The sequence below is a fragment of the Struthio camelus genome, chromosome 3, assembly GCF_040807025.1.
Source record: "Struthio camelus isolate bStrCam1 chromosome 3, bStrCam1.hap1, whole genome shotgun sequence".
NCBI classification, from domain to species: domain Eukaryota; kingdom Metazoa; phylum Chordata; class Aves; order Struthioniformes; family Struthionidae; genus Struthio; species Struthio camelus.
The window spans coordinates 10,376,678-10,403,792 of NC_090944.1; the positions used below are offsets into that span (position 1 = coordinate 10,376,678).

At 42.3% G+C, this 27,115-nt stretch overlaps 1 protein-coding gene across 1 annotated transcript; it reads right to left on the bottom strand.

Moving 5' to 3' along the window:
• Nucleotides 1–2,393: 2,393 nt before the first annotated feature.
• On the bottom strand, nucleotides 2,394–26,887 carry RP1L1 (RP1 like 1). The gene is made up of 6 exons (XM_068936394.1): nucleotides 26,249–26,887; nucleotides 10,530–10,726; nucleotides 9,917–10,015; nucleotides 3,780–8,667; nucleotides 3,567–3,674; nucleotides 2,394–3,083 (listed from the first exon to the last, which is right to left on the bottom strand). Exons 1-6 carry the CDS (start codon nucleotides 26,885–26,887, stop codon nucleotides 2,394–2,396), a joined length of 6,621 nt encoding a protein of 2,206 aa, XP_068792495.1.
• Nucleotides 26,888–27,115: the final 228 nt, after the last annotated feature.

Genomic DNA, 27,115 nt, shown 5'->3' on the forward strand with positions numbered 1-27,115 from the left:
GTGGCGACTCTAGGAAGATTCAGATCTTTCTTACTTTCTGTGACTTAAGGGCTATGTGGCTGCCTTGGACATCCTGGAGGATCTCAGGTAGCACTGTAACCCCGTGTGGGAGGATCTCAAATTGCGCTGTAAGCCTATATGAAGGCAACTCAGCTGAGACCTAGCTGTCCATCGACTACTCCGCATAGACAACTATGTCGTAGATGCCTTAAGTTACATATCCCAATCAGGAGCTGAATCGTACCTCTTAGTTTTGGTGAGATGAACCTTATCTCTGGAAATCAATTCATTGGCTATGAGTTTAAGAGATTGATCCTGAAAATCATATCAATATTCATTATTTGATTTTCAATATTAATTATTTCAAAGTGACTTCATGATCCCTCACAAACCTACAACAATACACACACACATTTTCACCATATGATTTAAGGCATTTTGTTTTCACCCTCTCTTAGATTTTTGCTACTTTTTTCCCTGCAAATTATTGATAAAAGGGATTGCTTCCCAAAGAGGTGCACACATGCATGCAGTTGAGGCATGGTCAGACTTCTCCTGGCATTGCTTGGGCATTTACTTATAAATTGCACCTGGGATACACTGCACCAGGACAAAAAAATAATAATAATAACCCAGTGGAAAGTAGCAATTAAATCAAGACCTCAGTTCTATTGCTATTTGCAAAGTCCAGCCATTCCTGTAAGTGCTGGAGTCTCTTTCAGTTGATGGCTGCAGCACAAACGCTCAAACTTTTTTCCACGTTAAAGGTAAACTTTGTTAAATATAGCTGGCTGGCTGCAAGGGTGAGGCACTGAGCAATTGCAACTCCTGTTAGCTTCAGAACAGGGCTTATATTGAAATGTTCGAGTCTAAAGTGCTTAGACGTCATCAATGGCATATTCAAATGTACTTACAAGGAAGTGGACTTTACCCACCTCTAATTTGGTCAAGGTAGCATTTATCCATTTCTCACAGATACACGAGAGGTGAATTAACTCATCCGTTTCATCTACCACTATGTCACTAGATATTACCGTGATAAGCATGGTATAAACGGATAGGTTGCCAGGAGAAGGAAAGAGCTACTGGGATGACCCTTCTGGACTTCCAGTGAAGTGAGGAATGATCTCAACTTCTACTAAATACAAATAGCGAAAGTGGGAGCATTCAGGACTTTGATATCTGAGACCCTTTATCTGGGTACAGAGAGGGAAGGGAAGGGAAGGGGAGGGGAGGGAAGGGGAGGGAAGGGAAGGGAAGGGAAGGGAAGGGAAGGGAAGGGAAGGGAAGGGAAGGGAAGGGAAGGGAAGGGAAGGGAAGGGAAGGGAAGGGAAGGGAAGGGAAGGGAAGGGAAGGGAAGGGAAGGGAAGGGAAGGGAAGGGAAGGGGAGGGAAGGGGAGGGAAGGGAAGGGAAGGGAAGGGAAGGGAAGGGAAGGGAAGGGAAGGGAAGGGAAGGGAAGGGAAGGGAAGGGGAGGGAAGGGAAGGGAAGGGAAGAGAAGGGAAGGGAAGGGAAGGGAAGGGGAGGGAAGGGGAGGGAAGGGAAGGGGAGGGAAGGGGAGGGAAGGGAAGGGAAGGGGAGGGGAGGGGAGGGGAGGGGAGGGAAGGGGAGGGGAGGGGAGGGAAGGGAAGGGAAAAGAAGGGAAGGGAAGGGAAGGGGAGGGGAGGGGAGGGGAGGGGAGGGAAGGGAAGGGAAGGGGAGGGAAGGGAAGGGAAGGGAAGGGAAGGGGAGGGAAGGGAAGGGAAGGGAAGGGAAGGGAAGGGAAGGGAAGGGAAGGGAAGGGAAGGGAAGGGAAGGGAAGGGAAGGGAAGGGAAGGGAAGGGAAGGGAAGGGAAGGGAAGGGAAGGGAAGGGAAGGGAAGGGAAGGGAAGGGAAGGGAAGGGAAGGGAAGGGAAGGAAAAAAGAAAGGATGGTAGGAGAAAAAATGAGTGTACATGTCTGTGGGCTCTGACCAGACTTTGGCAATGAATCCAGATTTTGTCATGATTCTGTAATTGGCAATCTTTCCAGAAAAAATGGCATGCAACAGACAAAAGGCATCCTGAGGTCAATCAGATATGATGCCCAGGAAAGCCACAGGTCACTCAAGCAGCAAACAGCATGGTTCCTCTTAAAAGAAAGGGGACAAGAAGATATCACAAACAAACAAAATCTTTTCCCTGAAACCACTTTTCTATTGAAACCACTAAATCTTAATGGGTTTGCCAGCCCTCTAGAAATGAGGGCAGGTAAATGCAATTTTACTCACAGGATTCAAAATAAAGTTTAACACATTTAACTCAGAAGAAAAGCCAGTTATGATGGCTTGACTCACTGGAGTTACTGCAATATGTAATGAAAATATACTTTAAAAAAAAAGAAAAAAAGAAAAAAACCAGTTTTTGATAAACAGTTCTAGAAGTCCAGGTCATCCTGGTCAATCTCATCAGAGTCTTCTTTCTTTTTAGAAGCCTGAACCTCATCAGTATGGTCATCCTCCTTTGGATCTTCACTTTCAGCATCCACCTGATCCTCCTCTCCCATGGGATCAGTGCAGGAAGACGCTTTGTCCTCTTCTTCTTCCTCACTGTCAGGATACATCTTTGAAGGCTTGCTGCTCTCATCACTTTGAGTCTCTCCATTGGGGAGGTCACTTGTGGGGTTATTGTTGTCTTTGCATTCCTCTTCTTCATCATCAGACCCTTTCTGGGATTGCTGTGAGAAGTTTCCGATGGAAGAATAACAAGAAAAGGCGGCTGCTTTGTTCAAAGTCTCTGATCTTTTGATGTTTTTGTTTCTTCGAACCTTGGAAGCTCCCAGAGAAGCTTTGCTGTTGCCTTCATCTTTGTATTTTTCATTTGCCTGGTCATGGTCATTACTGGTTGGTTCCTCATCATTCTCCTCACATTTGTCACCTCCTTCATTGTTGTTTTCCTCCTTGAGTGAGCATGTCTCACTTTCTGACTCTGGGTTTGCTTCTTCCAGCACCTCAACATCATCTCGGGTTTCCTGCTCAGCTTCTTCATTTCCTTCTGAAGCATCTCCTTCAACACTGTCATCAGCCGCAGAGCCATCAGCATGTCCTCCATATTCAGATGCCTCCTCCTGTTCAGCAGCCACATTAACCCCACTTTCTGGTTCCTCTGCTTCTCTTTCAGCTTCATCTTCAGCTTTAGACTCCTCTTCAGCTTCCTGCTCTTCATGTTGTGTTTCTTCTTCTTGTTCTTCCTCTTCCCTGTGTGCTTCCTCCTCCTCTTCCTTTATTTCTTCCTCCTCTTTTGCTTCCTCTTTTTCCTCTTCTGCTTCTTCCTTCTCCTCATTTGTTTTTTCTTTCTCTTCTTCCCCTTCCAGCTCCTCCTGTTTTTTTTCTTCTTCATCTTCTTTTGCTTCTTTCTCCCCCTCCTTTGTTTCTTCCTCCTCTTCTTTTACTTCCTCCCCCTCCTCTTTTGTTTCTTCCTCCTCTTCTTGCCCTCCCTTCTCCTCTTTTGCTTCTTCTTCCTCCTCCTTCACTTCCTCCTCTTCCTCTTTTGTTTCTTCCTCCTCCTCCGCTTCCTCCTCCTCCTCTTTTGTTTCTTCTTCCTCCTTCACTTCCTCCTCCTCCTCTTTTGCTTCTTCGTCTTCCTCCTTCACTTCCTCCTCCTCCTCTTTTGTTTCTTCTTCTTCCTCCTTTGCTTCCTCCTCCTCCTCTTTTGCTTCTTCTTCTTCTTCCTCCTTCACTTCCTCCTCCTCCTCTTTTGTTTCTTCTTCCTCCTCCTCTTTTGTTTCCTCTTCTTCTTCCCTCTCTTTCATTTCTTGGCCCACTTCTTCCACTTCCTCCACTTCTTCTTCCCTGGTCTCTTCATCTTTAACCTCATCCTCCATCTCACAGTTTTGACTGCCTGATATTTCAGGTTCTTCTGCATCTTCATTCAACCCTGATTCATCCATCTCATTTAATTCTGACTCCTTTTCTTCATTGCCCTCCTCTTCCACCTCACTTGGCTGGAGTTCACCTTCATCATTCTCCCTGTTTGCATTGCCATTCTCTGCTGCTTCCTCTAGAGGGTTGCTGGAAACTGCCTTGTTGTCCTGGGCTGCTTCTGATTCACAGATTTCCTCATCATCATCTTTCTTCATCTTCAGGATCTGATGTAAATCAAATGCTTTCATGACTGGGGCATTGGTGGCCACCACTGGGTTTCTTGTGGGCTTGGAAACCATTTTTTTCCTCACACAAGAGTCACATGGGCAATATTCTTCCTCACTTGGTTGTTCACTAACACTGGCCTCAAAAGCTGCATTAAATGCTAGCTCTTCGTCTACATCAAACGATAACTCTGATGTGCCTGCCAACCTACTCTGGGTTCCATTCTTGTCACTGAAGAATGACTTTTCATGCATAGTCTGCAGTCGCCGTCTCCTCTGCTCAATGTGGAGCGTTGACTCACGCTTGAGTGGTTGACACGGAGGTCTTGGCGTCTTCCTCCCTGCTCTGCTTTTGATCTTCCTCAGCTCCCTCTCTATGCTTTTTTGTATCCTTTTGCTCACTTCCTCCTTCAGCTCCAGGATCATTTCATCCAACTGCTGGTTGTCCTGTAGGTTCCACCTGACTTTGAACTCATTCATGGCACTGACATAGTGAGTCATGAACTCCTTCTCGATTTTCTTGAGCAGCTTCAGGACCCAGATGGGGTCCGGATCCATTGGGTTCTGTTGGACAAGAGATGTGTCCACAGCAGTGTCTGCCTCAACATGGGACTCTGGGTCATTTGGAGACTCTTCTACAAGCTGCTTTTCCAAATCAGCTTTTAGTTTTGTGTCACTATTGGCATCACTGATGTTTGCATCATTGGTAGTAGCTAGCTGATCAGCTGCATTCTGAAGATTTTCTTTTGGGAGGTCATCATTTACAGCTTCAGCTCCTTGTTCTCCATTTTCAGCTAATTTATTGTTTTCCTCATTTTCGTTTTCTCCCTCTTCCTCCTGACCATTTTCACAGTTATTGCACTGATCCTCCTTATTATCTTCTGCCTCCTGAATTAGAGAGTCCTCTCTGGTAGACTGTGCTTTTTCCTCACCTTTCAGTTTTGAGCAGGCTGTTGAAGGTCGGGATGACTGCTCTTCCTCTTTATCTTGCTCCTCAGCCTCAGTCAGTTCAGTGCCAGTCTCTGCAGTTTCCTCTTGTCCAGCTAATTCGGATTCAAAAGTTTTCTGTGCCAATAATGTGCAATCTCTGGCACCAGCTGTACTCTCTTCTCCTGAGCCACTGGAACCACTGCTAACATCAACCCCAGAGGAGGACATGGGAGTGAAGTCATCATCTATGGATTTGGGGACTTTAAACCCAGAGCTTGCCTTTGCCTGATCACTTGCTTCTTGGCCTGAACTTGGACCACTTTTTTCAGCTGTGCATCCGAACCACAGGGCTTGAAAAATATTTAGCAGTTCCATATACCTTGGCTTATTCAAACGCTTTGATTTATCTGATGGATCTTCTGACTCTTCATCAAGGAGCTGGAGACTGGCAAGACAAGTAATCAAACTGATGGCAGAATCACTCAGTTTTCTCCCCATAGTGGGGGACACTTCAGGCAAACTGTGTGACCGATCGAATTTTGTTTCATGTTTTGAACCGAGCAAGGCCTTCATGATCTGCACAGAAGTCTGGATAGAGGTTGGCAGGTCTCTTCTGATGTTATTTTGGCTTGATGCAACTGACTGGCTACATTCTGCCTGGCTGGCCTTGGCAGGTTCTGACACCACCTCAGAAGTTTGTTCCTGATTGAGGCATAGTTCACCCTCTTCATTAATAGCACTGGCTTCAGCTGTCTCTTTTTCCACTTCATCGTTTGGTTCATTTTCCTCCTCCTCCACATTCTTTTTCCCAGATTTTTCCTCTTCTGAGATTTCTTCAGCATTTGTACGGTGTGATACCTCAGTGGTTGCCTCTATACATGCCTCCTCTCTGGCTTCTTCCATTTCATATTTCATAAGTAATGTTTCTGAAGGGATTTTGCTTAGCCACTCTTGTACAACTTCTTCTGGAGATGTATTTGGCAGAGTAGATGGCATTAAATCACTTTCTTCCTCCTGCGTGCCCATGCCTTCTAATGCTTCCTTCACTTTTTCTTTGAAAGAATAATCAACCTCTTTATTTTTCTTGTCATTTATCTCCTTTGCAGTTGATTTAGAACCCAAGGAAGTTTGTTTTGAGGAATCTACAATTTCTTTTTGATCTTTTCCCATGGTTAGCACTGATTCGGTACCTGTGCTGCTCACAGAGGAATTCTTCAACGTGGCTGATCGTATCTTTTGGCTGCTTGGCTTCCCTTTTGGTGGGGCTGGGCAATGCATGCTGCATACTGACACAGTCTCTGAAACTGATGCTTGGCTGGAGTTTGACATCTTCACATGAAGATTCCTTGTTGTTCTCTGCCTTGATGTGGAAGATTGAGATATATTTGATTGTGAACACCTGTCATCACTTTCCTGGGATATCTGTGTCAACAAACATTGATCTTTTACTTCTGAGTTTGAAGAGAGTCTTGAGCTGACACTTGCAGGATTTCCATTCTTATTCCCAGTATCAGTTAAGTGGTCACCTTTTGAACATACACTCTCACTCGTACTTCCAGGTCTTGAAGAAGGGGTCTCTGAATTCAGCTTGGAATGACACTCTCCTCCTTTTCCATTAGGGCTTGAAACACTTGAGCACAGGGATGATGGCTTGCTATTCTCTTCCCTCTGGCTTCTCTTCTTTGAACCTTTTGAGGATTCACTGTAGCCGTTAGTGGTACTTTTTGAGCTTTTCTTCTCAGTAATAACAGCAATTGCCTCTGATTCATTAGCAGATGAAATGTTTGAGTGAAAAGAGCCGGAATTATGAGACATCAGCTCTCTCATAGTTTTTTTCTTGACTTCACATGAACTTTTGGAGTAATTAGATACCCTGCTGCATGATCTCAGCTCATCTGCATGTAGGGAATTCTTTCTATTTTGAGTGGATTCAAGAGATGACACAGACATTTCAGACTGTGCATCCAGATGCGTATGACTGTGTTTGCTCTTCTTGGATCCTCTGGAAGAGCAAGAGGCATTGCACAGAATGATTTCATCACTGTCACTTCTCCTGCTGTGCCCGTCACTAGCTATGGAGCGGAGGGTTCCTTGTGCAGAGTATCGTTCACCTTCACTGCTTTCATCTCTGACTGATTGGCTGGGCTTTGTTTTTGGTGACACTGAGCTGACTTCATTGATTTCATTTTTCTCTTGTTCCACTTCTGCCTCTTGAGACTCTTTCTTAGGGCAGGACTCACTGGAAAAGGAGGAGACCACCACATTGTCTTCAGAGTGGTCATCCTGTTCACTCTTTGCTCTTGGCATGCTACAGTTACTAGACCTGCTGTGCCTACTGTTGGCAGGAGTGGAGCATACAGTGTTATCTTCTTCATTTGCCTTCTGAAGGCTGGAGGAGGACATGCTCCTACCCGTGCTACTTGTTTCCTCACATATGTTCTTCTTGCTCTGTCTGGATTGCAGAGATGACCTTGACAAGATGCTCCCAACTCTGCTGCTTTCATCCTCCTCTGCATCCTCCTTCATGTGCTTCACAGAGGAAACATCAAAGCAATTTTCATCTCCGTTCTGTGAATTGGTTTTGCTGTCCTCCTGGTCTTCAGGGACTTCTTGGGGATCCAGGTTGTTTTCACAGCTTGAATGTGATGCTAAACCCAAAGAGGAAGGCCTCTGACTATTGCTTGTGCTTGTCCGGGTGCATTCTTGCTGATCTCCATTGGAAGCACCTGTAGACAAATCGCTTCGACATGTACACTTTTTAATGGAACGATATGCCACCCTGTTCTCTATAGTCTCTGAGTAGGATGATGACTCTCGCACAATGTGCTCAGAGAATTCCTCACTGGATGTGGTGTGGAGGCTATCCACAGAAGCCATTTTTTTGTGGACTACCCTCCTCCGGGAAGATGTGCTGGAGCATGATGACCGTTTGTGCCAGGTGCTCCGTACACTGGGCTCTTCCCTCTGCGAACTGTGCATGGGGTTTTTCCAGATGTCATAGTCCTGATGCTTCTTGCCACAGCTATGACATTGAGCCTCTTCACATTCTGATTCCTCGAGTTTTGACATGTAAGAATCAACATCACATGGATATAATGAATCATCTGCTTCTGAGCTGGCTTCTGGGTTCATTTTGTTTATGGGGTCTACTCCGCTGTCCTCCTCTACACCTGACTCTTCACAAGGCATCTGGCTCATCAAATTGGACTTTTTGATCTGGGTGGACCATTGCAAAGTCTCATCATTTAGCAAGCGGAAGCGGACTTTCATCTCTACAGACAGACTGCCGTCCTTGTTCACATGTACCCGTTTTTCTATGTCATCGTTGACCAAGGAATGGACCAGGTCCCCAGGTTTTGCATGTGCATAATTGTTTGTGAAAGGTGCGCCATTATCTGGTGATGTAGTGAGACCATTTGGATAGGACTTTTCTGATGATAAAGAAAATCTCATTGACCTATTGCTTGATGCTGACCGTGGATGAATTACGCTTTTTTTGGCTTTCAGTCCGAAGTTCACTGGAGTTTTGAAAAAGAAAAGAAAGAAGGAGAGAAATGTTAACTGATTTGAAGAAGTCAAAAAATATACAGACTGAACCATAAAAAATAGTGAATATTGATATTGTTCCATTAAAGTTAAACATATGCCAGTTTACCTCATTTGCAAATTTGGCTTTGAATAACCGAAGGCCATAAATGTTAAGTTTTGAATGAATAGTCTATAGTAAAAGCTTCAATACCTTAACATTACCTTTTTGAATCTAAATTGGAATACAAGTACTTTTTTTTGTATTATATAGTGTAATATATGCCAAGAAGGAAAAAATATGCAGAATAATTTAGTCTTAAAGTTTTCCTTTCTTATCACATTGCGAATATTCCTTTATTTACCTGAGCATGTTCTCATTCTTCTTACGCAGTCCAAAGAAACATACATGGAGAAATGACCCACTTCTTTAGCTAATGGTCAAGTGTCATACATTTATTCTGCATCGCCTACTTACCCGCTCACGTGCCAGGAAGCACGGCTGCGGCAGTGTATGCCAGAGCAGCACTCGTTCCGTGCAGACATGTACCACTATGAATAATTATGATGTTTATTAACACAGAAGGGGCAAACGAAAAGGGAAGAGTAAGCTGATGATATTTACAAGTAACTACAGTGGTAGCTGTAGGATCAGTAGAATCAGTGGTAGTAAGGATATTTCAAGAATTTTAATCCAAAGCACATCTCTATGGCCCAGTGCAATGATCTACACAGATTTATTCAGGTGCTAGATCCTCCAGTACAAGTGGAGTATGTTGCTATCAGGATGTCTTGCAGGACGTGGGTCTATCTTGTTTCTAATACTTGCATAGCTTGTTCGGAGCTTACTTGCACACCTCTAGACAGCCGTTTGTTTCTGTGGGCATGTGGGCAACTGAATGGAGGCACTTTAGGAAGGAAGTGTGTAACAGGGAACACACCAAACAAGGTCATATGAAATAGCCCCTATCTAACCATCCTTATGCATTCGAACCAACATATTTGTTCGTTCTCTTGATGGACGAAGAGCTTCGGTTTATTCCCCCTCCTCCCTCCAATTTTTTCTGTCTTAGACAGTGAGTATGGGACTCCTCTGTACTTCAGTTTCTTCAGTTAGTTGTCAAAACATAAGTGAGTCCCGGCTCTTGTTATTGACAGTGGAGAGGAAGAGGCACTTTCAGAGCACAATTCATTTCATCCTAAAACAAATCTCTGATGTAGGTGTGATGAATTGCGCTCTGGAAATGGGCAATTTCTCTTCATTGGCTACAGAAGGTAGCTGGGATAATTACCTTTGATGCTAAATAACTCATTATTAGCTGTCCAAGAAATATTGTCCTGAGCAACCTATAACATACATCTTCTTGGATGTAACCTTTCCATACAAACGTTTTGTTTCCAAAGAGCTACACTGCAGGTAGCTGTCAGTTCTCTGGAGACTGGAATACCCTTCAAACCTTGAAAAGTTATACAGCAGGTAGAAAAAGTATAATAAAGTCTGAGAAACTGAGTCTTCTGCTGACAGATACAAGTTTCTAAGATCAGGGCATCCTCTGGTCCCTGTGCAGGCAAATGCAAAAGTGCTGATTTTTATGTGACAGCCAGACAAGGGGACAGAGGATTCGTGGGAAATCTCAAGGGTTTGAGGAGTCTCAGAGGCAGACACAGGAAAGGTGGGCGTTCTGGAAGGAAAAGGAGACACAGAGATATGAAAGACGAAGGGAAGTCAGCCAGACACGGGGAGCATGTAAAAGAAAGACTGGAGGGTGTAGGGAGGAAATCCTAGAAGGAAGCCAGAGAAAAAGAAGGGGAGGATGGAAATGCCTGGGAGGCAGAGAGAGGGAGGCACATTTTGCAAATGAAGCCGCGCACATGAAATTTGCGCATTAGGGCAGTACAATAGATGCCTGCAATTTCCATGTTGTGGGACACACAGGCCTGCAGACAACTTTCGGCTCAAGAGCAAGCTACACTATGCAATCAGCCCCTGAGATTTTCTTACTTTCATTGTTTTCATTGATATTGTTGCCATTGGAACGGGAAGCCAGGCCAGGCAGCTTCTCAGCAGAGTGTTTCCTCAAATTCTCCACTGGTACAGGTTTAAATGGTTCCCGGCCCACACACACTAGCACACTGGGGCAGTGAAGCAGAGCCTGCATGCTGTCGATCTGGAAAGAGAAGAACAAGTGGATTACCATAAGTTGAAGGAGCAGACCTAGGTTTTACCTTCCAGGCCCAGAATAAATTGACATTTAGATAACCCCCCTAAAATAAACGTGGTTATGGAGACAATATAAATAGTAGAGAACTTAAGACTCTATCACAGGCTGTTGACAGGCTCTCTTGCAGTATAATTCCATTGAAGGAGAAGTCCCGCTATGTCTTCATCAGATCTCACAAGATTAGGGAAGGGTTGGGAGATACAGCCTAAGAGAGGACATATCTCATTTTTGGGGAGGTTTACATCTTCTGGCAAAGAAATAAGCATGATCAATGTGAGACTCAGGAAGGGGATGGAACTGGTGTCCTTTCAGGTTCCCTTATAGAGAATTAGCTTCTCTAATTCTTCTAATTTCTGCATGGGACAGCAATTATCACCAAGTAGATGCTGCACGGCAGGTTGATCATTAATTCTCCTCCTTCTGCTCAGGAAGAGAAGAGAGTCGTGACTTTCCCTAATGTTACCTCAAACACTTTCTCAAATATTACCTCCAACATTGTCTCATTGCTGCACAGTGTGGGACACCCCTGTGAAGGACTTCTGCTCCCTCTCATGAGAACCCAGGCTAACAGATGGCCTCTTCATCTCCATCTCATGACCTGTTGCTGGGTTACACATGAAGTCCTTAACGCTGCTGGAAAATTTTCCCACAGCAAAGCGTGCAACATCAACTTTTGAGTGGCCAACACAATAAAATCCAGTCGCCTCCCCATTACTTTTTATTTACCGTTTGCACTATAACAACACCCGCAACCTGAGACCCATTGTGTTTAGCGCTGTAAAAAAGCACAGTAAGAGAGTCTTTGCTCTCTAGAGCTTACATTAGACAACGCTTTGTGTGAAGCAACAAAAATCCTGTGTCTGTATGATTAGTTTCATGAAGCAGAAACAGAAAATATCCCCAGAAGCTCAGTCTATCCTCCTATCTCTATCAGTTCTCGTTTCTGTCAATATATCTACTTTTAGGTCATGCATTTCTAAAAGAAACATCTTTCTAGCTTACTTAGAAAGTGTATAGAAAGCCTATAACTTAATAAATGATAATATTTTGAGCAGGATTTGCCGCATATATTTCTTTTCCTTTACTTTCTTGTTTCTGTTCTGTTCCTTTAGTGAGGTCTTTCCATGTGTCCTCATATAGGTAGAAAAAAAGGAGGAAGACAAAAGGAAAAAGAGAGAAAAGGAAGAAAAGTAGAAATGAAAATCCTTCCTACCCCAGTAAAAAACAAGCTGCCTTTAAAACTCCACAAAGTTTAGCAAATATTTTTATTTGTAAAGGCCATTTTTTCAATGAAAGTTATTTTTTACCCAGGATATTGCTTCTCAAAATTGCCTTTTTAAGGGATATAAACAAAATTATTTCCGATATGAAAGGATCAGATCCTGAACATCCGGACATGTAAGTGCCTCCTCATGTTACTGAATGTGCTGAGTGAAATCCTGGCCCCATTTCAACTAATGATAGAACTTCCACTGGCTTTTCTGGAGCCTGCATCTCATCTATCTTATCTATCTCAGATGCCAACATCTACATTTACAAAGACTAAACTCCCATTCCTATTTCTATTCCAGGAGTTAGATAGAGCTTTGCATCCAATGCCCGACCCATTGTCCTGTATGGGCAAGTGTTATCTAAAATGTTACCTTAAATGTCACCTTAAATGTTTTTGGTGTTCTCTTTTGAGGTGGAGAAGAAAGAGGGGAGAAAATTAGAGAATGCCCACAAATCTTTATGTCAAATCTGCCAGCCCTGTGCCTTGGATACCTTTGTGTAACTCAGAAGGCTGTAGATGCCTGACCTTAGAAAAGAAAAATCTATCCCTTGGCATCAACACAGGGGGAGATAAATAACTCTAGGCTCCATTGACAGGACTTACTAGATCTTTGTGGACTGTGTGATGATGGCAATGTGGATATCTAGCACACCAGTAGACACCTCTGCTTAGGTACCTAAATGTATTTGCTTCTTCTTGCACTGGATCCTGACATTAGCTCATATGCAGACAGAATTAAGTGTCTTCATTTCCAAGCTGAATCGAAATACTTAGTAACTGCCAAAATATTTCAATCTGTTATAAGTGAACAGTCAGGACTGAAATGGAAGAAAATGAACTGCTTGTGATAAACATCTTTGAGGGGGTTTAGGAAAACATGAGCAGGAATTTCTTTGTATTACTCAACACCTTGCTCAGGCTCCGTTCAAGCCCTCCTTTGAGTTCCCTCAGTGTAATAATCCTACCATATGAACTCATGGACAAGGCTGTCCACAGTTCAAGGCAGCTCAAAATTCAGACTTAAAATCCACTAGAGTGAAATGTACAGGGAACGATCTGTAGTAGTTTACACTCATGGGTTGAAATAGACTCCTGCTATAGTTTCATTGCATAACATCTCACAGTGAAATGATGGCTCTCAGTCCTGTTGTAAGCCCTGATTCAAATCCCACTGGAACCGAAGGAGAGAAACTTGTTAACCTCTGCAGACTTGGGATCAGGAACCAAGGGAATTAGGGAGGCTGTGAGTGAAGTTTTGGTCCAGAAAGCAGAAAACCTGAGCTCTCAAGAAAACCTTGAACTCTCTTTGTTTGTATCACTCAGCTTTTTTAGTCCACAAACCACTGTGGTGCCTTAAAGATCAGGTGCTGCCATGTGAAAAATGTTGCATTTTGCTGTGTTTAAATTTACATGCACAGACTATTCCAAGCAAATGACGTCTTTGTCTTTATTTTTTATTAAGATGTTTGTATTTATGACAATAAAATTGTGACTGTGCAAAGCAGTAAAGGTTTGTTTACTTGTATACTTCATTATTCCCATACCATAGGAACTCCTTGTCATAGCTGGATATAAATCGTGTATGGATTGGTTCAAAAAAAATAGGCAAAAAAATTATTCCTTCTATTAGAAATGGTTCATGGACACTACTCTAAGCCCCATTTGTGAGGAGACCACCACATGTGAGGTGGAAATAAAAGCACATCCTCTTTTCTGAATTACGCCTTTTCTGTTGATTTGGTTGCTATGCAGTGTGGAGAATGGCTTGTCTCCTTGAACGGTACTGTAGATTAGCCAGCACAATGGGGCTGTGATCTCAGCAAGGACCTCTAGGTGCTACTGTAGCACAATTAATACTATAATTGTCATCTATACCTAAATGGAAGAAAGACAAACATAAAATTTCTAAAATAAGGAATCTGTTGCTTATTGTGGAGAATATCTTCTGATTCTTCCCAGAACCCGCAGAAGCTGTACTCAGAAGCTGAACACAAATGTCGGTTTCTGATGAGGTTAAAATGCAGGGAAATACCCTTGCCTTTTTCTCTGCTGGCTACTGGCCAGCCAAAGAAATTTGAAAGAGTCAGAGAGAGAGAGAGAGAAAGGAAAAATAATGCAAGACATATTTGAGATCACAAGTCTACGAGCTGATCCACCTTCCAAAGGAGTGTGGAGATGGGAGGGAGAAACAGGAAAAGCTTGTAATAGATGTTCAAGAAAGGCTAACGGGCTGAGTTCATTGCCTGTCATGCTGACTCATATTGCCTCGTTTCCTTGTGCTCTTTCATCTGTTCTCTTTTGTCTTTCATTCAGATTCACAACTTTCTGGAGCACACACGGCCCTTTTACTCATTAATTGTACCACACTCAGCACAGAGGGATCCAGGATGTGAGCTGGGGTATCCTAGTTTAACTATAGTAAATATTACATTTTATTCATGTAAGGAACCCGTTTGCCTTTCCATTGCCAAATTTTGCACTGAAGGAATTAGAAAGTGGCTCTTCTGGGGAGTGGCTTTTTAAAGCTATGCTAATCTGTTGGTCAGAGGATGAATCATGGGGTGTAGCCACTCCATGCCCACATACATATTAGCAAATTAGCTGAAGAAAAGAAGGCGGAAGGTAAAGGAAAGTGCTTTACTTGACCTTGCTTTCGCTGACATAGCATGGGCAACCCCCCCCCCCTCACCACACACACACACACACACACACACACACACTACCAAAATGAAATGCTCCATTTCTGTCTGCGGAGAGGCCATGGGAGTGAATGGATGTGGCATGGGTGTGTACTTCATGCACAGTCAGGAGGTTCTCCCATCACTTCAGAAGGTTGAGCACAACGTACTGTTGAAGTGAAAGTAGGGAACTGCTGCATAGGACTAGGAGGGTGAGAGAATGGATCTGATCTCCTACAAATTGTAGCATCCAGCTAAATAATTCAGAAAAGTCTACACAACATCCCGTCCTCTCCCACATTGGAGCTCACATGATCTCCAACACCTCATATCAAATCTAAGGCCCCAAAATCTACATGCAGGAAGTAGGATAGATGACAATGTCCTAAGCTCTTGCAATAGCAGGGAACCTGCTAAGTGTAAGTGGCATGTTGTTATCATTATTTGATAGTTATATCATGGAAATAGGAACAAACCCATTGCTCCAGATGCTGTACTGTAGCTAAAAGGCGGCAATATAAGATGATTTGTCATGCTAGTACTTCTCAAAACGTCAGTCTCTCCTAGAACTGTTCAGTCATGGGCTGCAGGAAAACTTTTCCTACAAGCTGTCTAGATATCTGTTTTAACCTCTGTGTAAACCTACATGAAAAATGACAGCTTTGTGATCTGGAAATCAGGCCATGTAGCACTCAAGCAGGCAAGTAAAATATGTGAAAGACAGAGCACTAATGCACTGTACTTCTCTCTTAGTCAACCACCGGTAAAGATTATGTTTACCTATTATACTGCTGGCAGCTTTTCCTGAAGAACTCACAGAGGCCTGTCCCCTCTGTATGACACTTTATGCATGCATAACGTAAATGTACTGAGTTTGGCCCTGGAAAAAGTCTGGATAAACAGGTCCTTCAGCAGTTCATGAGAAACATTGCAATCAGAAGATTCAATGGCCATTGGAAATCATTTGGGTAGCAGCAGAAGAGAAATACTGCAAGGAAAAAGGAGAAGGAAGAGGAAAGACTGAAAAAAAGGAGCAGGAAAAAAGCAGAACAGTTTTTGAGAAATAGATGAAGAGGACAAAGAAGAAGGGAAGGTAACAGACTGACGGCCCAGGTCAGTTTGGAGGGCAAGCTGGCAGGATCATGTGAGGGCTGCCATGGTTACTGCTTCTGCAGAGGCTGAGACCATGGGTGCCTGTCTGAGACTCCTACTGATCACTGGATTGACCTGGAGCTGACTCCCCATCAACTGACTTCATATGCAACCTTTGATGGCCTTTTCCCTGCAGACCCACCCCATCAGCTCAGTATGAGGTCTAACACGAAAGACTTTTAAAATTGTGAATCTGCAAGAGAAATAATCTCAAGATTGCCATTAAGTGTGCAGATTTCCACTTCCCAAAGAGGAAGGTATTTCTTGGAAAGTTTCTGTCAAAGATCTCCCATCTTCTGACATGCTACAATTGCTTACTAGAATATAAGTCCACCAGCCGCACCTTTGGCATCAGCATTTGAAAATCGTGAGTCAGGCTAATATCCACCCCACCCCAAGCACCTGTCCTCATCTTCTCGGAGTGCAGGATTAGCTTAAAAACTGACAGCTCTTTGAAAAATGCTAAGCATTCAATTCTGATTAGCTTTGTGGTGACTGAGTCAGTGGGAATAATTTGGTTTATGAGTCCGGGTTTTGCCCCGTGACCAGAAGTTCTCTAAACTTATTCTTTCTATACAGAAGCTAAAGGCATATCTACACTATGGATGAGAAGTTACTCCAACTGGAAGCTGATGGGGGTAGCACAACCTAGATGAGCTCCAACTAGCTGTAAGTGAATACACCAGGACTGAGTATATCTATCCTACTGCTTCTAGATCCCGCTTATAAATCCATATGGCATTGCACCATGGTCTAACCATCCTGGGCATCTCCTAGCTTGAGCATCTGTGCATTAGGCTTCACTGAGCGCTGTGGATGCAGCCTAGGATGCTCAGATAATCATCTGACTAAAGAATCTCAGAGCATAAAGAGAAACACATCAGGTTGGAAAACCTGATTTAACTGAATTTTCTTCTTACTGAGGCCAGGGCTTCACCCCCAATATTGCAAAGCTGATAGCACAAACATGAACGCTGGCAACATAGTAAAAGTTACTCCCCTGACATTAATTGAATTTGTTTCAGAAATGTGTGTCAAAAGAGAACCAGAACTAGCTTACTGAGTTGCATCAGAGTCCTTTGCATTCTCTGTTCTGAGCCCTAAGGAAGAAGCAAACTGATGAAAATGCAGAAGACGTTGTCTTTTCCTTTCCCATTATTGTTAAAAAATCCAAAATCTGCATTTGGAAAACTAGATTTCCCTATGAAAAAAAACTACTTTTCCTGTAAAAATTCTTTGAAGAAAAAATTATTTTTATTTAAAGGAAATTTACAGTTTTTCCAGGAGAGGGTGGAATTTTTCTCTTCTTGGTAAGTGAATAAATAGAATCATCATGTTCACAAATATTATTGCATATATTCAATAGTATTATTACAAATGTCTTTGAGCCGGATTAAATTCAAAAGAATTAGAATGTAGTTACACTTTGCTACATTAGTACTGAGAAAACCAAATCTCCTCAGGCTAAGGGAATCATTTGCATTTGGTATATGTTAGATAAGAAAGTATTAGATTTGGTATATGTTAGATAAGAAAGTGGCTAACACAGAGTCCATTTAGCCACATCTTGTAAGGCAATGGGCCAAATGATTTCAGAGCATCTCAAAGGTTCATAAAACACACCTGGATATGAGTCTCCTTATGGATCAGGTTCACGGAAAGTTTTGCTGAGGTTTACAGATCACTTATGTAAATCTTGTTGGAGTCATTGCGGTTTTGGCATGGGACCAGAGAATATTGAACCTGAAACCTGTGGTTTGTTTTCAGACTATGAGTCACGTGCATATGGTGGGTGGAAAGTGGTACAGCTCACTTGATAACAACAGTTTGAACCAGATGAGGGTCTGAACTTAGCTGCAATTATTCATACCTGAAAAACAGCATGACACCAAGCACCACAGTGAAAATGTCAAATGGGAATGAGAAAATCAACTATCTCAAGAAGGAAAATTACCACCTCTCTTATCTTATTGGTTCCATATATACCATATTTTAAACAGGCACATTTGACTCCATGTAATTCCATTTCCTTCTTTCAGTTCCATCAGGGTCTTGATGATACCAGTCATAAAAACAGACAGGTTTCATGGACAGCCCAGATATGGGCAGCCTTGATGATGCCTGCGGGGAATCTACAGATGTCCTAGAAATGGCTAAACAGCTATTTAAATCTCAATCAGGAAACATGTCAGACAAGCCTGTTTCCTGGCCTTGCACCCTAAGGTCACTGTAGATGCAACCATTATTAAGGATGATTTAGTACTAGTAGTTTGGCCAATAGCTTTACTAATAACAACTAAAAAGAAAGGTTCTACATTTACTACAAAATTAAACAATGGTAGATCCAAGGCTCTGGAACACTCTTTTCTGTATTACTGGAATGCTAGAATAGTCTTTGGTGCTTTTAAGGCCTGGATCAACTGTCATTCTCCCAAGCAATTCCCAAGACAGAGTTACAAGGGACCTTTCTCAATAAGTAGTTTGGATGTGGCTGCCCAGTCTTGGAGGCTGAGAGAATTAGACCCTATTTTGGAAGTTACACAGTAGAGATATTACCAGACTGTACCATTTGGCCTCAGCGTCAGAGAAAGTCCCCGATACTATTTCATTTATTGTAATAGCTGTAGCCAATGACGATCCTTCTGTCTTGAAGAGATCTTAGCCTACAAGTTGCTGGAGGCTGGCTGGCGAATGAATCTCTTCATATGGGCCCTCCTATCCTTCCCAAAAGACTGCTACAACTGGCCACTGCCAAAGACGGCTTGATTTGACCCAGAGTTAAACTTGCCATAGCACCTAGTGTCTCTTGTTCCAAACTGTACACAAACATAGAACAAAATCAGGGTCTGTACCCTAAGGAGTTTCTAATAGCTAATCCTTTACATTCTCAAGTTAGTGGTGCCTGCAAAAGAATTCCTTAACTCATGATTGCTCCCCAGATTAGCTCACATAGTAATTTGCTGATCCCTTGAGGAACTTTTGTTGTATACAATGCTCGTTCTGCAATGTTCTCTCTTGCAGAGCTTGAGGGAATAGAGGGCCTTTCTCGTCATCTGCTCTGCCTTTCTGTGTAACAGACTAGATCAGTGTATCTATCATCAAATATAATAGCTTATGGTCAGCCTTGAGCGCGCCTAAGCAAAAAAACATCCAAGTCTTGGCCTGACACCAACAAACATAAAACTGGCCACAGTCCTTGGAAGACTCTTCTACTCCTTGATAAATCCCGTTAGAGAACCTCATGGTAATTGTTACCAGTAGCTGTAACTACGCAGACTATTTGCCATAACACAGTGTGGTTTCAAACACCATACAAGAAAGGGTATTGGATTTTAAGGAAGAGATGGCTTTTATTTTTAAGACAGTCAGTAAATGGAGGGTCTAGTGATTCAAGAGTAAGTGCAGGAGCCAGGACATCTGGGACTAGACTAGGTTGCTGGGCTCCTACGGCTCAGAGAACTCCTAATGACCATTAATCATTTCTTTTTTAATGCAGAACTGATGTCCCTAGCAAAAGCTAGATGAGCTACAGTTTTCAACTGTCTCATCAGCCAGGAGACTTTCAGTTGTAGAGTTCCATGTATTGTGTTTGCTAATATTTAAATATACATAGCGCTTTATAAAAGTGTATAAAAATTTAGAACTGGACTAATTTCTCCTAATTTTAGTTGACTAGTCTGAGTCAGTCTTCTGATCTTCTGTAGTCAATAAAAGAGACAATCACCTCCTGCAGGCAAAATGACCTCCATCTTAAATGTCTAATAAGCTGATCAGATTTAGATGAAATGAATCCAGGCCTATCTGTCTTTCATTGGGCAAACCTCCCTGCACAGATAAAAAGTTTCACCGGCAAGTTAGTGGCAAGTCAACATTAACCTAATTAACAGATACTGAAAAGCAGTGCTCGTCCTGTTAGTAAACTGGAATCACAGCAACTAAAACCTTGACCTGAAAACAGCTAAATGATTTACACTTGCTGAAAATTCAACTGCTGTTTTCTAAGTTAAAAAGCAAATAAAATTCCTCTGCAGTGCGATATTCATCAAATGACTGTTTTGATTTAGAAACTGACAACAAAAATCATTATTTGTGTTGGGAAGACCGGTTTTTGACTCTACTGAAAGCAGTGCCCAAATACTCAGGCTCCTACTCACTTCTGTGGGGCTAGCACTTCCTTCCTAGTAGGCACTGTGTGTGACATAAAAAAGCTGCAAAAAAGCAGTCTTTTTGCTTATATTGGCACAAAAATCAGTCTGTTGTTACCTCCTGCAGTATTGATTTCAACTGGTTCAAAGCTTCAGGAATTAGAATGAAAATTCAAATGTGCAGATTCCAATGGTACCACTCTGGATTTATGCTAATATTGGAATTAGGATCTTTCAATTAATATTTCTAACTGACCTACGTTTTGCATAATTATTATTGATTAATTCTGAATTCATAGCACTGAAAAAGTCTTTATGACCAGAGAGAAATCAAGGCCCCATAATACTGAGCACTGAAGAAACAAGCAATGAAGAGAATGACCTTTCCACAGGAAGCTCATAAAGTATGATTTTGAAAATATGCAAGAGGTGAATAAGCAGACAAATGGGAGCAAGAAGAGACAGAGTAACAGCAAAAACATGGTCGCAAAAGTAAGATCTCTGCAAGGCCTCCAATGGATCTTGACCCTACAACAAGTCCCTTCGGCTTGCTATCAATTCCGCCTGTCTTAGGATTCTGCACAGCTGCCCGTGACCTTCTTCTGACTTTTTTCCATGAATAAGAGATAAAATGTTCAGCTCTTCACTGGCTTCATGGAAAGACTAGCATTTCTTCCTTTTTAGGTAAAACCTTAAGGGTAAAGACAATTAAAAAAAAAGAGAAGGAAAAAAGAGGAAATGAAGACTATTAAAATACATGAGACGACAAGACTTTTTCCCCAAAGAATAAAAAGTATTGATATGCAAAGCCTCGTGAGACTTTTGGTCCAAATGCATATTTCCCTGTGAATTATGATTAAATTCAACCTAAAAGTTTAGTGGAAACATTTGTGGACTAGGTGAACTAACAAAAGGATGAAAAGACTTTTCTTTTCTGCTTTTTCAAATCAACAGTACATAAAAAGAGCACAAAACAACAAGCCTGTTCTACATGTGTCTCAGTTTATACCTACATAAAGGTATAATGGGAAATCAAAGTCTTGTAATTTTGAAGTGTTCTGGGTGTATTCAAAAAAGTTAAAGAACTGAAAAATGAGGTGCTGGGACAATATATGCCAACCATATTTTCAGTCTCAGAGGTGATGTAACTTATCTTAAGATTCAAGTTTATATCTTGAGATGTAGTAGAAGAACAAAACAAAAGGAGACCGGAGGAGCAGGACTCTCAGGCCTACAAGTAGTGCTTACATCGATGGAAGTACTTACATCGATGGATTCATCTGTAGAAAGGGAGATTTTCCTTTTCACTTTTCAATTTTCAAGAGACCAAGGAAAAACTGGCAGCAAAAAAAACCATTGTGATTCTGCTATTAAATGCTGTGAATTACATTATTCTAAGCCAGACAGTTACAAAGTCAATCAAGCAGTAGTCCAGATATGCACGCTATTACATTGCTATTCAACTAATCTGTCAAATCATGGGAATGAATGTCAAAAGCCATTATTTCCAACTTCATCTCTTCCTTCTCCCCCCTGCCCTAGCAGCAGTGGCCTCTGTAACAAGAAGGCTTGTGACAGTACACATAGACAATGATAAAAGAAGTTAACAGCACTTTTAAATGAGATTTCAAGTTATTATTCAAAGAGAATAATATCAGAAACAAGGAAACACTCAAGAAATATAAAGAATCTAGACATCTTTGAGCAGTCATGGAAGAACAGAGATGTGACTTCATTGTTACCAAAAAATGCAGGTGTACTTATGAAGACAAGATATAGTCAAAATTAATCTTCAGCATCAGCCAAAGGAGGTTATTTCAGGCAATCCCCCAGACTATGCAACAGATTCACATCTTTCCGTCCTCAAAGAAACCATCTGTCTCTGGTGAAAACTCTGGGACACAAGCAGTTGTATGTAAGGAACAGAGATGTTGAAGATGAAGCATAATACAAATTTGACAGAAGACCAAGAATAGGATAGAGGACCCTTAAGAAAGTAAAAGACTGGAAAAGACCCAAGACAATGACTTTTTTTTTTTTCGGTTTAGATGCTTTGCACCCAAGACTATCCAGAAAGTCCTCACGAGAATGACCACTGCATAAGCAGTGAATAACAGTTCAACAGCAAGAGGTAAATGATTAAAATTAAGGGAGGAATAGAATCACTTTGAAAGATTATCCAGTAAATATATTAACAATTATGCATTTTCTAGCTGCATGGAAGTTTGTAACATTGATCAGGTTGGACCTATAGCCACCTAGTAAAGAACTGGACATTCTACAGAGAAATAAAAAGAGTGTGAATTAAATTAATAAGACGTTGAAGATGAAGTGCTGATCAACAAGATGATTATAAAAATTTTCAGATCCAAAAACAAATCCCACAGGAATGCGGATAGATTACATCATGGTGCTTGATCTACTCCCACTTTTCTGGATATGATAAATAAATTCCGGGAAAAGGTCTCCAGGGGAGCCCTGAGACTCACTGTGGAAAACATCACTCTCAACCATACCTTCTATGTAGATAATTTTAAACTTTATGGGCTCCCAGAGAGATAATGTAGCTGCAACAAAGATCATCAATATCTTTTTGTGTTACATTCATGCGCAGCGTGGACGGAACCATTTCCATCAACAAAGGCCCATTGAGAGCGCGGATAAGATGAATGCAGCAGCAATGGACAAAGCTATTGCCATAGTATCTCCTGAAGAGAGCTACGTAGCTTGAAACTCAAAACAGGGCTCCACTGTTAGCAAAAGTGTTAATGTGCAAAACACAGCAGGTACCATCGGGTTTAAATACTTCACAGTGATGACTTCTGGTCAGTTATTGCCTATGACATCCCAGTCATGTCTTGCCAAGTCTCGATGTGTTAGAATGACAGATTGGACTATGGAAAAATAGAGATCTATAGACAGCATGACCGGGAAACAATTCAACACTACAGAGCTGAAAATGCAAAAGATAACTGTATGTCTAAATGGAAAGAAAGATATATGTTGAAGAATTGTGAAGATACTGTGTTTAGGGAGTGTGTGTTTATTGCGTATCTCAGGTAAAATATTAGTTTGTAACGACTAGAAGAAAGAGGAAAAGGCTTGGTGATGACTAAAAGGAAAATTGTGGAAAACTCATTTAAGAATCACAAGGAGAACATTAGGACTGCATTAAGTGGTAGGAGGTAACACCCTTCTTCAGAACAATGGGTGCAAATTCTCAAAAATGGAAGTGAAGAGGTAGTTACTGTAGTTACACCAGATCATTATCCCCATATAGCCTGGTCCAGGTCTGGAAAACCGGAAATATCACTCACAAAATGAACTACTTATCCTTACATTGTAACATGCTTTAGCCACAAGGTTATGCTTATTTTTTTTCTAATTCAAGTTAGCTCCTTTTGTACTGGTGAACTAAGTAGGGTCAGAGCCCGTTCTTCAGCACGGAGGCCGAGTGGTGGAGTCTGGCCCTTCTAACATTGAGTGGCCACATCCAAACTGCTTGTAGGGAATGGTCCCAGGCCCTAACTCTCAAACTTGTCCAGGAATTGTTTGGGACATTGCTTCTCTGGGCCAAGACCAAACCAGGGAGGATGTTAACAAGTTAGCAATGTAACGGAGAGAGAGCCAGTTTCCTGATCTGACACTTTTAAATTTAGTAGTATAGCTGTAGCTGTTGTACACTGTAAAAGGAGTAATCAAAAACCTACCATCCTGTGAAAACCTTTTGGGACTTCACCTTGCAAATAATAAGACTGATAGAAGCTAGAAGACCAGAACCTAAATGATTCTGAAAGTCTCTAGAGTAGATATCTACCTTTGGCTAGCTCCAAGTGCAGCTGACTGTGTTGGCTAAGCCTCAACAGCTCTATGGGAGCTCGGACATATAACTTGCTAATAGACACTGGCATTTAGACACTGAAGTTTAGATAGCTGAATCTGGAGTGAATCTAACCCCAGATATCTATGCTCATTTAGATAGCTACCTAGAAATTGCTTATTTCTTTCCACTGACTATTGAAATACTCTAGGACATGGGATTCATCTTCCCTACAATGCATTTGTCTACATGAGAGCCATCTTTATTACTCTCCTATTATATTCCATGGAGAATTCATCAATATGGTCAAAAAGTTTAGTAACTAGTCCCACTCACTCTAAGATAGGCACCGGTAGCTGTTGAGGCAGCTCACTGTATAGCATCCACGGTGTTGGGCACTGAGATGACCTGCTCACGTAGGAACATACAGACTCTAAATACTTACACGTAGAAATTTCACATTATGGATACCATTTTATTCATCTTGAATGAACTTAGGCAACTGGCCCTCAGGCAATTAAGTTACAGAAGATGAATTTTCCTCTGTTTTATTTCAGGCCATATTCAGGCTGTCTGCAGCTAAGCTCCTTCTCTTGTTTCTGGGCCCCTTCTCATAAATCCTCAGTTTCTGTGGGATGTGGGACTCAGCTTCTCCCTCAGTCACCCTCAGTGACATTACAGTTTGACTTGTCTAGCATACGTGGAGTGGAACGATCCTTTTCCTGGAGTTTCATCTATGACCGCATTCAGGCTAGATAAGACGTCTCACAGTCTCTAGATCAGTAGGGTTAGGAGAGCTGTAGCAATAGGATGTTTGGGAAGAATATTTTCCTTAGATCCACCAGGTGAGAACAAGGACCTCTTTGCAGAGTCGTGGGCTTGGCAGAAAGCACTGGGATATGACACGTTGCCTCTAGAAGGAAAGCCGGCTTAAGACACCATTATCCCCTCCCTCTTTCCTTCTTAGCTGCACACTCCTGTCCCTGTGCCAGGTCAAAGTGATCCGGGTTAAAAATAATCCTTCAATTTTTTTTTCTCTCCTGGAGAGTGGAGTATTTGAACCCAAGTCATTTCAGTGGTCTGGCTCAGTGTGGGACACCGCAAATGATTGGAAAATCGCCATTGAGAAGGTGAAACACTTCACTGTAAAGACGGAAAATGTGCCAAGCAGCAGGGGCACGGTGGGAACTGCTTTATTTGGCTGCATTGCCATTGACAAGTCTGGCTAAATGTAAGACCTCTTCAGAGGAAACAGAAGCACAAGTTACTGTATGGGTTACAAGCAGATGGAGAAGAAATAAGGAGAGTCTCAGGTTTGTCAGGAAATCCTTCTGGGAACAGAACAACAAAGGAGTTGTACATGCTCTGTTCCTATTATAAGCATCCACCACAATTGGCACTTTCACCAAATCATCCACACAAATGTGCCTTCTGATCCTATTCATACCCTAATCATTTATGCATGTATTAGTTATGTTATCATAGTGCTGAGGATCCCACATCATGAGCAGGACCCCATTCTACTAGGAACTGTGCCAAAGCAGGACATGACCTAGTGGCTATCTTGTTTTGTTGACTTCCCAGTTGTTAGGGACAGAAAAGTTAAGTCAGGGTTGGAACATACTGCCTAGGAGAGGGTAGAAACTCCATTACTGGAGGTTTGTAAAAGCAGGTTGGGCAAGCACCTAATTGAAACAATGGAGAGGGAGCGATCTTGCCTTGAGGCAGGAAAATAAATTAGATGACCTGTGAGGATCTCTTTCCATAATTTTTTTCATGGATTTTCCATGAATCTCTAGCCAGGTTCTGCTAGGGTGTGATGTCAGTACAAAGGACATTTCCATTTCCTTGTCCCAGTTGGAGTAATTAAAACAGTCATAATCACTGCACCTTCCCAAACCACAGCTTTGGCAGCATAAATGTGCTCTGAAGGCATATTTTAGGAGGCTATGGGAACCACTGGCATGCTGCTCATCAAGGAGTTGCAGCTCTACACTGCCCTTCTTCAGGACTGCACTGGGAGGAAACAAGTCATCATCTACCCTTGCAGCACAACTGGTTTTGCTTGTGTTCTCGCTTGGGCTGCGAGAGCCGGATTGTATATCCAGCTGCAAAACTTTGAGCCTTTGGGCTTCTGTCAGAAGTTACCTCTTGTTGACCCAAATCAGTATCTGATGTAAGAAACTCTCAAATGGCTGAACATGATCCTTTTACCTCACCCCTTGGTGTGACGTGGAAGTAACTAATATGACACTAGCTGCATAAGCTCAAAGGGCCAAGATAATGTGGGTAAATTACTGGCACTGAGAGCTATAGGATTTGCATTACAGGGAATGCAAATAGTGATGTGATAGCACCTGTTTGACTAACTGACCAGCACCAGGCGTCAGAGATACTTACCTTCTTTCCATCAACAGTGTAGAGCTTCTTCACCGGGAACTGCAGGATCTCTGAAATCTCATCTAGGAGTGTTTTAAAGCTTCTGGCATTCCTGCGATTCAAGATAATGGAGCGCCTGAAACCAATTTCTCCATTCTTAAGTAGAGTGATTTTCTTAGGTATTCTGGGGCCATGCTGAGTGAAAGGTGTGGAATAATCTTCAAGCCTTCCCTCCTGAGCTGCTCTCCTCAAAGTACTGGAAGGACGGCCATTTCGTGGAGGGCCTGGCCTCTGTCCAGCAGAAGTAATGCTGATAGGCTTGACATATTTCTTATCAGAGCAAAGGTAGCATCCTCCATCCTCCAGCTGGTCTAGCTCACTGATGCAGTGTATTCCTCGTGGGGTGGTGATGGTTCGTACCCCAAACGGCAATGGAACCCGATGGGAGAGGTCATCCATGAGTGCATTGAAGCTCTTGAAGCTTCGCTGATTGATGGCCATCTTTACTCCCCCAAACTGAGGATCCCCGCTCTTGAAGAAGGTTATTTTTTTGGCTGGGGGAACCTGGGTGATAGTACTTGTCCGAGCCACAGAGGGAAGGGGCTGCTCATAGTTATAGGAGCTGGTGGTGGACAGGTAGTCAGCAGGCACCTGAGTCATCCCGCTTGCTTAATGGTAACTACAAGAGAAGCAAAAATAGAGTAGGGTTTGTTTGAGTCATGCAGAATCAATGCCTTACTAGCATGGGAATAAAGTTTGTTTTTGTCACACCAATTTTACTGTTCAAGAGTAACAAGAGTAGATTTTGACATACAGAGTTGTGAATGCCCTGGCTCAGGTAGAAAAAGCAGCGGCAAGAGTAGCCATAACCCTGTTCCTCACAATTAA

What these genes read in the sequence shown, in the direction of transcription:
- RP1L1 (XM_068936394.1), bottom strand. Translation starts at nt 26,887, where the DNA reads ATGACTCAGGTGCCTGCTGACTACCTGTCCACCACCAGCTCCTATAAC. An exon ending in ACACTGTTGATGGAAAGAAG is followed by an intron (nt 10,727 to 26,248) that starts GTAAGTATCTCT and finishes TTCTCTTTCCAG; the next exon opens with ATCGACAGCATGCAGGCTCT. An exon ending in TCAGGGGCTGATTGCATAGT is followed by an intron (nt 10,016 to 10,529) that starts GTAGCTTGCTCT and finishes TAACTTTTCAAG; the next exon opens with GTTTGAAGGGTATTCCAGTC.